Source organism: Lineus longissimus, chromosome 18 (assembly GCF_910592395.1).
Source record: "Lineus longissimus chromosome 18, tnLinLong1.2, whole genome shotgun sequence".
NCBI lineage: Eukaryota > Metazoa > Nemertea > Pilidiophora > Heteronemertea > Lineidae > Lineus > Lineus longissimus.
In genome coordinates this window covers 5,103,291-5,115,577 of record NC_088325.1, presented here as the reverse complement: position 1 = coordinate 5,115,577, position 12,287 = coordinate 5,103,291, and the positions used below count along the sequence as shown (strand labels likewise).

Here is a 12,287-nt window from a genome sequence, read left to right as displayed (position 1 = left end):
CTACTAGATTCACGCAGTGATACATCAGTATTTTGAGATTGTGGTTCTTCTTCCTCTAATTCTTCTTCCTCCTTTTCCACAACTCTGTTGTTTGGTGAGGAGTCCTGTACTTTAAATGTCGTCTTATCCTTTTTTATCCTCTTAAATTCCTTAGATCTTCTACCCAGTTCTCTAGACCATGCTAATTGTTTCTCTGATCGAGGTTTCTTAGACACTGAAACTTTAGTCGGACTTTGTCCTGAGAGCATAGCTCGAGTAGTATCAGTTACAGTTTCAAGTTCCATTTATCTTGGCCGAATTTAATTCGAACTATTTTCTCATAACCAGGTTAATTTAGTCTTCTTTATCATCACTACCTGTGATATCTAGACTTTCATCTATTGATTTGTCACATTCAGAGACAGTCATATTTGGTGTATTCATATTTGATGCAGTCATACTCGATGTATTCATAGATGATTCCTCATGACAATGACCTAAAGTAATAAGTGTTGTTGAGGCAAGTGCAGTTAATGGTCCCATTCTCAAACTCAACCATCCAAGCCATTTATCCAACTCGTTAGTTATCAAATAATCATTTCTAAGATCATGATAAAGATTATCTTCATCATCTATTGGTAATAACCACCTTGATAATTTAGTGTAAGCTTTAATTACTGTCTTACCCAAAGAATCATTAAGTCTTGCAGCCATCTTTGTTTCATACATTCTATGGTGTTTTAAGATTTCTTTTTCAGTCATATCATCTAAGTCATTAAAAGTTATTTGTTTATTAAGGAAATCCTTGCTTTTACCAGTTGCAACTAGAATCTCTAAGTCTTGTTTGGCTTTAAGGCCACTATCAGTCAAATAGTTCAAATTTTGTTGATTGCTAGTCGGACTTTGTCCTGAGAGCGTAGCTCGAGTTGAGCCTAGTTGGCAACTATAATTGACTATTCCTTGACTGGGATTAACTATTCCTTGACTAGGATTAACAAAATTTGAACTATTCAACTGCTTGTTTGAAACTTGTTGATTTGTAGAGCAGTTCTGTTGAAAGTTAGTTCTGTTTTGTTGGTAACTACCAGTATTCTGTTGGTTAGAAGCCCCAACTCGAGCTAAGCTCTCAGGACTCATAACACCAATCTGTTTCATCTGTTTTTCAATCACTGCATATGTCTGACTATTCATTTGCTGATTATTCATTTAAAATTATGGAAAAATGACTGTTAAGTGCAAAATGCTGTTTTCACAACTTTATTGCATCTTAACACTAGCTCGAGCTATGCTCTCAGGACGAAGTCCGGCTCGAGCTATGCTCTCAGGACGAAGTCCGGCTGGTGTAAACTTAATATTACTGATGCAGTTAATGTCTCGATCTGCACTGGCACTCAGTAAAACGTCAAACTGCTTGTCAATATCCTGGTCATATTCCTTCTCAACCTTGTAATTCTGGAAGAAAATACTTTGAGTGAAATCATACCATAATCTCTCCAAATCATTTACTCGCTCCTTGTTGGTTAAAAAAGGTGTAAATATTACATAATCAATTTTCAGCGTTTTAAAGGCTTGGTGTAAAAATACCTTGTAGTTAATGGTGACCTTGACACCACAGTAATGCAGAAATCTAAGGAAAGCATAGTACACTAGTCTAAGGTCAGTGATATTCTCATCGGTTAATTGCGGTTTACCAATTGCCCTGTTAATAAATTCAATGGCAAGAAACCAATCATATTCCCCACAGTGAAATTTAAAAAGCATGGCTTCACCATGTAACCCTTGGTTACAAAACTTAGAGGGGAGAGTGTTAATACCCATTTTTAGGGCTGACTGAAGAGTACTTTCATATCTCTGCTTACTAAGACATTTTCTGTGACTTGAAAAGTAGCACTGTAAATACCCTTCCACAAAGTCCTTTAAATACTTAACTGCCGATTCGGACAGCCGACTCCATCCAAGTTTCCTTAGAATACTGTCAAAGTAACGTGTCTTGTTGTCAATATTGATCTCAAGAGTTTTAAAATCATCGTCGTAAGTAGTCGAATTGCAATTGGTGCAGAATTGATACTTCACAGTTTTAGCTGCGTACCTTGCTGAATTCAAGTTTTTTTGATACTCAAAAAGTGTCCACCTTTTACAATTACGGCAGAATTGAGCATTAGTGTTGGTACTGACGTCATATTCTTTCATTCTTGGCAGGACTACTTTGTGTGTCTCAGTAGGCTTATCAAATTTCCCACTGTCATAATTCTTGCTGACATTTTCTTCACTAAAATTTCTATCCATGACCCTAGGACGAATGTATCCTTTAAGATTCTCATTGTTCCACTCGAGCTCTGCTCTCAGGACGAAGTCCGACTCACTAGAATAATAGTCTTTTAATAAGATGTATTTATTCATATTTACATAATAATTATTTTTTTAAACATTGTTTTGATAGAAGGTCACCTAAGACCTTTTACGTGATTTTACTGTTTTACTTGATTTTAAGGCTTTAACACCCCCAATTAAACCATAAATTATGGAGCTCACAATAGCAATAACTGCTATGATCAGATGTTCAGCTAGAAAGCCAACAACTGCACCAATTGTTTTCAGGAGAAATGATATGATAGAACCGATGATTCCCGGTAAAGCCGCAGCTGATTTCTTGGCTAGTTCTTTTAGCCATTCAGCAAACTTCTTGAGACCTTCTTTTACTTTATCTGGTATTGATGGTTTTGGTCCAGGTTCTGGTGTAGGTCCTGGAGTTGGGTCTGGTCCTGGAGATGGTCCTGGTCCTGGAGTTGGTTTTACAGATTTAGTGGCACCACTTAAAGCACTACTGATACTGAGACCTAGAGTTGTAAATGTCATTACAACAGCTGTTATTATGGCGCTAATAGTTACACCATATGTCTTAAAAAGTAACTTTATTCTGTCCTTCAGAGGAATAGTTGAATCTGGTTTCTTTAGAACATCAACAATTAAACGTTTAATTCTTCTAGTTTGTGACTCCCTGTCATTGTCTAACCTCCATACCTTTGACTGTTCCTCATGCAATTTGTCATTTAGTTCATCTATTTGCTTTTTCAACTCTCCTTTATCTTTAGCATCTTCTTCTACAGACTTTACATAGTCTCTTGTTAAATTATGAAGTTTATTTTCTAATTCCTCTATTTGCATGTCCTTATCCCTCTTTACTGCAGCTAGTTTATCACCAGCCTGTTTTAACCCTCTAAGTTCTCTCAAGGCATATTCAGTAAAACCCAGTGATTTAAGTTCATCATCATTAGAATCTATCAGTTTATCTATTGGTTTGTTTGAACTGTTTACCTCATTAATTACTGCCTGTGTTTCAGGGGTTACTAATGTAGGTTCCCTTACTGGTGGGTCAGGTGCAATCATACCTCTAATCATGTCAACAAATCTAGTACCAAACTTAGTCTTTAATGTGCCTTCAGCATAGAAGATTCCATTATCCTTAGTTAAAGGAATTAACTTTATCTTTTCTCCATTTTTATCAGAATATTCAAATAAATTTTTGTTTCCTCGTTTATCTTTTATCAAATCAAATTCAGAATTTCTCGGATTGTAATAAAGTTTGTTTCCATTGTAACTAATGTGTGGTGAAAGATTACTCAATTTTTTCTTGTCATAATTCCAGATTGATCCTCCCAATGCTTTATCAAGTTTATCCTCTATTGTATCGTAACTTAACTCCTTTTCCATCAATTCAGGGACAATACCTCTTACTCTTTCTGGTGTACTGAATGAAGTTTCAGTAGTAAGATTTCCACCTCCTGTGTTGTATGTTGTGCCGTCATCTTGAAAAGTTCTATTGATTTCACCTGTATTAGGATCTATCTCATCCATTTGGATATATTCACCTCCTGTGTTGTATGTTGTGCCGTCATCTTGAAAAGTTCTATTGATTTCACCTGTGTTGTATCTTGCGTGAATATATTGATTAATTAAATCATCCTTTCTCATTTCTAGAATTTGTTCAAAAGTTCCTGATGATGATGATGATGATTGTGAATCGTAATCATCCATTTCATAATTTTCACCTCCTTCAGCCATAATTACTTATTTATCTAACCATAAAAACAATCAATGTACCAACAACTGAGTAAAGCATGAATTTAATTGTTTCATGAGTATCATCCTCCTTCTCAACTTTGGTGTCAAGTTTAGTAGCAGTAGGAGTATTCTTTGAGGTTTCAGTTGTTTTTGGTGTATCAACATTACTCTTTGGTTTATGACTGGTCTCGAGCTTTGCTCTCGGGACTTTGTCCGTCTTGACAGTACCAACGCTACTCTTAACTCTTATTTTCTTAGAGCTATTTCCTTCCATCAGTGGTGGTGGTAAGGTCTTTTTGTGGTTAATGTCATTCTTACCGGGTTTAGCATTTTTTGGCGCTATTAAAATGTTATTATTGTAGTTATCCAGCTTACAAATAACGAGTACCATATTTGATCCTATGACATACAATCCTGGTGATATTACATAATCTAGTCTTGTATGAGTGTCACTCACTGCTTTTTGGTATCTTTGAATTGAAGTGGGAATATCAGGATGTTGATTAATCGAGTCCTTTAATAGTTTGTTAAATTCCTTCTGTGCATCCAATTCTGTACCCGGTACTCCAATTATTGGTGTTCTGGTCAACGCCTGAGCACCCAGAATACAGTAAACATATGTTCTTATTGTATCATTCAACCTCTCTATTCCAGGATTAGAGAAACCATTTGATTTAAATATCATGAATTGTTGATAGGTTTGACATTCATTTTGTGTAATTACATCAAATACATTCTTGTGTCTCCTGACATGATCCTTGATGAAAATATCTGGATATTTGAAATTAGCCATTCCAGCATCCCAGTCTTTACTGAACATCGGTGGCATTCTATTTTCATGAACTTGCATGAGGAAGAAATTGATTTTAGAATCATTGATGTAATATCCGGGATCAGTTATGTTCGGGTTGTAATCCGGTACACTCCATGACCTCCAACCACCGTTATTTTCAAACACCGAGAAATCGTACTCGTCTTTTAAACCAAATTCACTCAATAACCATCCTAGTTTCCTATGGTTAATGTTATTGTTTGTCTCATTAAAATCACTTTCACCTGGAATTGGTATCTCTAGATTCTTCATGATCTTCAATATTTGATAGTAAACATGAAACCTGTAAATTGACCTTAACAATGGGTCACTGTGATTCAAGTGATCGTCTATTGAAATACCACAACCTGTTGTAGCAAACCAAACAGCCATGTTAAATTGGTTCTGGTAAAACGATAATGGATTCTTTTCCAGTCGCAGACAGTCTTTCTTATTTTTCAGGCTCAAAAACCCAGGTGTTATCTTAGTTTCTTGTAGTCTGAAGAAGTTATTAGTATTAACAGTTACTTCTAAATTAAAGAAGTCATAGGTGAATTTACTTTTATGTTGATTTGCTATTGGATAATACTTTATTACTCCAGAAGCTGATGAATAATTATGTTTGGTTTTAACTTCAGTTTTGGATAATGAAGACAGTAAAAAGGCCATTTATTTTAATGGAATAACCCATTGAGCTCTAGTATTCCCTCACCATTTCACTGCAACGCTTCACTGACCATTTCATTGCAACGCTTCACTGACCATTTCATGAATGATAGAATATATGTATTGTGGTGTCTGGTTCTTAGGGGTTTCTAAGCTAATTTGAGACAAAAAGGCCTGTAAGGGCTTTTGTTAAAATAGCTTAGAATTACCTAGATTCCTACCACCACAATACATATATTCTGAAGTCTCATAAAATCGTATTGTACTGCACTTGCTTATATTCGGATCTTGGGAAGATTTGGAATGCATTCAGCTCTTATTCAGTCTATTTGATAAGATAATTTGCTGAATAAGACTCATTCAAATGATCGTGGATTGTACGTGCCGATTCAAAAGTAAACAAGGCAGTCCTATCGATCATTGAATGCGAGCATGCTTTTTGCCTACATCTACCTAATCACTGAATCAAATGTTATGTGTTAGATGTCAATCTCTTGGATAATGTTCGGAGATGCGAAGGGAGGCATTAATTTTTCGTGCTCAGGCGATTTCTTGACGTAGAAAGGGATTTTCTGGTGCTCTATTGAAAAATCATCGCTGGGTGCATGTTAAATCTGGCACCGGCAACTCGTCAGATTGGGAATTGCCCGTCAGTTTAGTGGTCCGAATAGCCGGGGTGTTGATATGCCATGGTAAGAGTGCCTCTTCAGATGCATCAAGTATTGTAAGCAGTGGCAGAGCACATACATGTACGCAGACCATGGACGTTAAGAGCATTTTCAATGAATTTTATTCTATACATACCAGGTGGCACCACCTTTTGTACCACCAGGTCCCTGGATTGGTGCAAAATGGGCCAAATAGGCCTGACATGTGTGTCTAGTTCGCCTGGTCATAGATTGGTCGAGTGCATTTATTTCTTCGTAAGGCAACCACCATGTGATAGTCATGGTAATACTGATATAAAATCAAATCAGAAAACATATGGGTTTTGCGGCTTTTCATTGATTCATATTTGACTTAAACTGAATGTAACGTTTCTGTTGCATCCTTCACCAACGTCATGATGTAGGCAGCCTCATATAAACAAAGTAATGCAATTCGAATGGTGTTATTGAAGACACCTCATTTACCAATGTAAGCCACCTATACAAAGTTTGATTTCAATATGATTTACGAATACCCATCAATTGAGCATACGATACGCAAGCTTGGCCTCATTGACAAAACCGGTATGTTGTTATGATTCTTTGAAAATACCAGTTCTCTCGTGGCTGCTTTGATTGGTATTGTCGTACGTTTTTAGCTCACCGTTCAGGGGAGCTTATACGATACCGTGGCCTAGGTCGTCGACGTCGTCGTCGTCCGCGTTTGTCGTTAACTTTTGACAAAAGAGTGCCACGTTTCATAACCACCTGAGCTAGAAGGTTCATACTTGCTGTGTGGGTACTCCTAGGCAAGACTTTCAAAATGAAAATTAGCGCAATTTGGCTGCTTGTCTGCTGACGCTCTTTGAAAACCTGTTTTGGCTATATTTTATTAACGCTGCTAGTTGGAATCTTGAAAGTTTTATATTTTTTAAGATGCATCTCACAAGGGTGCTAGAAATGTAACCCGGGTTTTCGATTTGACCTACTTTTCAAGGTCACAGAGGTCAAAGTTCGCTATCGGCATCGCCATTAGATAATAGCGGCATGTATCGTCACCGCTGGTGTTACGGACTTGAAATCTTGTACATATGTACCCCTAGGTCAAATGACCTCAGAGGCTTAATTTCGGTCCGGTCTTATTGTTGACTTGGCTACCAGGGGGTCAGAAGTGGAAACATAAAAAAGTTTCATGGTAGGTTCTCCTAGCAAGGGTTCATTACATATCATACGGGTTTTTGATTTGATCTAATTTCTAAGGTCAGATGGGTCTAATGGCGTAAATGTGCCCTTTGATTGTAACTATGGCACGTTTCTTAACACTCAAGCTATGAATTTGAAATTTATGACTCCCTACGTCATATAACCGCCGACACCGAATTTTGGTCTGATCTGATTCTCGACTTGGGTCCCAGGGGGCGAAAACTAAAAAAGTAAAAAGTGCAATATATCGCTGATTAGTGACTTGTTTTCGATGATATACATCATATATCCTACGGGTCTTTGATTTGAGCTATATTTCAAGGTCAAAAAGGTCAAATGGCGTAAATTGGTAGTTTGAGTGTAATTATGGCACGTTCCTTAACCGCTACAGCTATGAACTTTAAATTTGGTACTTATGACTCTCCATGTTATGTTACCTCGAACACCGAATTTCGATCAGATCGTATTCTCCACTTGGCCACCAGGAGGTCAAAACTAAAGAAGGTAAAAAGTGCAATGTGTCGCTTATTAGTGACTTGTTTTTGATGATATGTTTATCGTAGGTACTCCAAGCAATGATACATCACTTGACCTAATGACGTAAGACCCGACTTCGTGACTAAGGCGCAGGATGCAACAGAAACGTTAGACCGCCCCGGATCGTTCTAGATCGGTCCCGTGTAACGGCCTTATTGCAAGAGAAGAAATAGAGGCATTATATTATGAAAAGAACCATTTGGTGATACTTATAATTTTTTCTAATACATTTCATGGCATAATATTTTCACGAGCATAAATATCATAATCGCGGAAGACTTAACAATTCCCCGCACACGATGTACTGACAGCATTGTTTCATCATAATTTGTCATAGATGTTTATACTATGCTAAAGCAGATCTACGTTAACTTATAGTTTGTGTGTTGTTGGTCCATCTAGGTTTAGCACTCAACACAATTCAAGCTACATCGCCGTGAAAATGTAAAAGCCTATGCCAACTATTGAAATGTTGTAATAACACATTGTATTGAGGAAGATGTAAAATATTACGTACCAGTCTGTGTAATAACCAGTAGCGTTACCAAAAATATCACCACTTTATGCTCCATATCTCCATATTTCGTATCGTTATGAAAGTACATGTACTAAAACGGAATGAGTGACACGAATGGCTGTTCGATCGGCCGTTATTTTTAGATATAGGGTGTTGGTCAGAACAATTTGTGGGAAACACCTTACAAGGCAGACAGAGCAAACAACAACTACCGACGATGTATGCATATATAATGAAAATTGAAAGGAAGAGATTGAAAAGCATTTATATCAAGAGCTCAAATCTTTGGCAAGCACATGCGTAACGACGACATTTTTCACGCAATATAATCAATCATTGTTAATTTATTACTAGTCAAAATATGTCAACTCGACCAATTCTTATATGAATTCTTTGATGCCATGAAAAGAGGAAGTCAGGTGACATGCATACGAATGACTCATATCATTAGTACCAATGGTTCTATAAAATACTTTTTCATGCAATTAATCAATCACTGATGATTGGTAAGTCAAAACTTGGCAACTCGACCATTTTTTATATGAGTTCTTTGATACCTGTCCAAAAAATTATAATGGACACCATCCATTAGTGATGGGCCGCTGGTACGACCACGGGTTTCATGCATGGATCTATGATGTGGATTCTCCATCGTCTATCCATGGATTGGCCCGTGGATCAAACGTCGATGGTTAGATCCATGAATAGACACTCGAATGTGTTGAGGAGGGGGTTCTAGATCTTCCCTCGATCTCTACGTACCGACGTCAACAAAAGTGCAGGTACCGTAGTGTAGAACGGAAAGTTGTCGCGGCATAAAATGTTAATTGTCTATTTAGACATAGAGCTCTCAGTGAAAAGGCGCTGCCGTGTGGAAGACCAAATTAGAATACTCCAATCTAGTCAACGGGTCTCATTGTATCGACTAGTTAAGCCAATATAGCTCACAAAGATGGGTATATCTAAATTGGGCAATGATCATTCAAGAGGCGTGGAATTGTGCTTGTTTTAAAGTGTAATTATTACGTGCTAGTTGCGGAGGGTGATGCAGAAGGCCGCCATAAAAAATGAAGAAGACAATTTTCACAATTTGCCTGTGCTACCATCGCAGAAAAATAAAAAATAATTTGCTCAGATACCTCAAAAAACACTTTTACGTCAATTTGATAATGATAGCTTTTAGTGTTTGATATTTCTTATTTCCATTTTTAACAAAATTATCTTCACTTTGAGATGAGTTAGATAATATGTATGACCCGTCACAGAAAAGCTCTGAGCTTGGCAAGTTGAGACAGACTGTTTGTTCATTTCTCTGTTGTCTTCCTTTTGGGAAATATGAGTACATGTACATCAATATCTTCCATTATCTCTTGGTATCATTTACACTCATCTCCTGTGCGACATGCGCCTGTTTTTGCTGTAACGGGTCACATTTTTGACATGAGCAGATCCAAAATTGAACTACTCTAAATATCACTTTGAATCAACATTTTCGCATTATTCTGAAATATTGGTCTTTTCTTGTGATATCACTCTTGCTTCAGCTTTCACTCTGTACTTTGAGGTGATTTTCTCCAGGGCGTATTCCTCCTCCAAGTGGGATATGTCTTTTTGCGTGCCACTACAGTTAGGCGCCAATCTGGTTTATTGGCGAAGTGACATAGTCTTCGGCCAGAAGTAGAGTCCACAAAAGCTAATCATAAATAATACTTTTCTTGAAATAGATATTTAGATGTAATGTTTGCACCAAACTATCAGACCTAACCAACTCATACTGGTAGGAAATAAAAACACATTCAAATACTGTTGTAGTCGTTTGACAAACATTCCATAAATTGTATGATTATATCTCATCTATTGAATTCTTAGACATTACTGACATCACATATCAATCATGGGCACTTGCAGGCACCTTTGATGGGGTAGAGGAGTGTGAATTGTCAGTGAAAGTGACGTAGTCAGTGAATGATACCTTTTTCCCCAACTTCTATCTTCCCTATCGACAGTGTGTGGAAGTGTCCATGCATCAGTCCTACATCCCAAGCATGACAGGTATATAGCCGACATTAAATTCTCTTATTTTGAATCATTTGAATCGTCAGAATTTCTGTGTTCATCCAATTATCATCTCACGGGTCATAACAGGTCACACTATGTTAAAAAAATAGATTGGTCTAAGTTAAATGCACAGACACACAGCGCCCCTATTCGTGTTCTTGGCACAAATACACTCTGTGACTGGCTAAAAGACAAAACTGTAGCACTCTTCATGATCATGTTACAGTTAGCCAATTTGTATCAAATTGTTAACGATATTTAGTTGATTCATTTCATGACAAACATTTCGTATTCACATGATTTAAGGGTTTAGTGTATATTCTTAGTTAATCATGATTATTTAGATCATAGACACATTTTAGGAATCTCTTGGGTACGATGCCTGATTGGGGCTTGTCTTGTGAAGTCCTTGGGTGAAGTGGCCTTTGTTTGGCTGGCCCAAACGGAGGACGTTTCACTAGGAATCGAAATGTTTGGAGTGTTACGACCCTTTCGTCCAAAAGAAGTTTAGGTCTTTTAATTTGCATTGTCTTGATTTGTATATTTGCCTTAATATCGTTTTAGAGATGATTTTGGGGATTCTCAGTATCAAACCCTTGAGCAATATTTTATTCTTGATCTTATCCAGATCCAGGTTATGCACGCGCTTGTAATTAGTACGGCAACACTTTATTACTGGATACCATAATTATCAACTCTACTGGACGGCTGATCATGTCTAAGGTGGTTTTGACACCTCATTAGCTACCCTATCACTTGAACAATGCCACTCATTATTTGTTGTGGTAATTGCATAAATATGATCTCAGTATCACTTTTAGGGGCAATTAGGCATCTCTGTTTGCGATAGATGTGCGTCAGAGGTCGTCTGTAATTGTCACCTCCTTTTCTTCATGTTGAGTATAGCCTATTAAGGTTACACCAACTCATTGTTTGGATAATCATTTGTGAGAAGTCAATTATCTTCTTTCGTAAACAAGTCAATTATATTTTGGAACCTTCTAGAAGCTTTCGTAATATCTCGTGCTCGGACACGCATTTTATAATTACCGGAAACAGCCACGTGGTGCTCTGGACCACCTTCGTTATGGTGGACACTAGCTCGGATTGGCGGAGTTAGGTATTTCGGGGGCGTCACGTGGGTGCGAAAGGGTTTGATAAGGGACTGTTCGGGATCATCCGGGGAGAATTCCACCTTGAGAGATCATCACGAGAAGCAGACTCCCTTCTAAGTTTCAAAATTGTTGATTTCAACTTGTGAATTTCTACCAAGTTAGATTTAGACCTGTTCACTTGTGTAGATATACCATACTTCGGATACCCGCCACCATAAAAAGGTAAGACCAATTTGGTCCATATTGATTCCCGGTTTTAGATATTATTGTACTTTAGTGATTAAAGTATATTTTGTGATGTTCATACGAGTCGTTGCGTTAATTGTGTGTTGGAAACGAGAGAGGTTGGTTTGCCACTTAGTGTATCGCCACGGCACTAAGGGGGCAATATCTACTAAGAACACCTGGTCATTTCGAGGGCACTCATCCCCTCGAGAGGCCAGCGATTCGCCACATCGCTCCCTCTACAACGCCAGCTTGCACTTCCGAAGTGTCGTCTTCGGGAGACTTGCCTTCATTTCACACTACCCGTCCGCCTGAGGGTGAGGCTGAGATAACCCCTGCTGAGTGCGTTCGACCTCCAGAGTGGTATTCTTTATGTCCTATTCTAGCCAGTGTCGCCAACATTATTGATGGCACTGTTGGCGAAGAGGTGCCGGAATTTCGATTATTTCTTCTTCGTTTTGCGGTTC

General features: G+C 37.8%; 1 protein-coding gene across 4 annotated transcripts in view; it reads right to left on the bottom strand.

Annotated features, from left to right (window-relative positions):
• Positions 1-8,517, bottom strand: part of LOC135502518 (uncharacterized) — a 476,607-nt gene extending 468,090 nt beyond the window's left edge. For all 4 annotated transcript variants that reach the window (XR_010449785.1, XM_064795434.1, XM_064795432.1 and 1 more), the window contains exon 1: positions 8,423-8,517. Coding sequence is in view for 2 of the 4 variants with exons in the window: in XM_064795432.1 (XP_064651502.1) it covers positions 8,423-8,510 (88 nt within the window). In the remaining 2 variants the exon portion in view is untranslated. The remainder of the gene's footprint in view (positions 1-8,422) is intronic.
• Between the last annotated feature and the right edge of the window lie 3,770 nt (positions 8,518-12,287).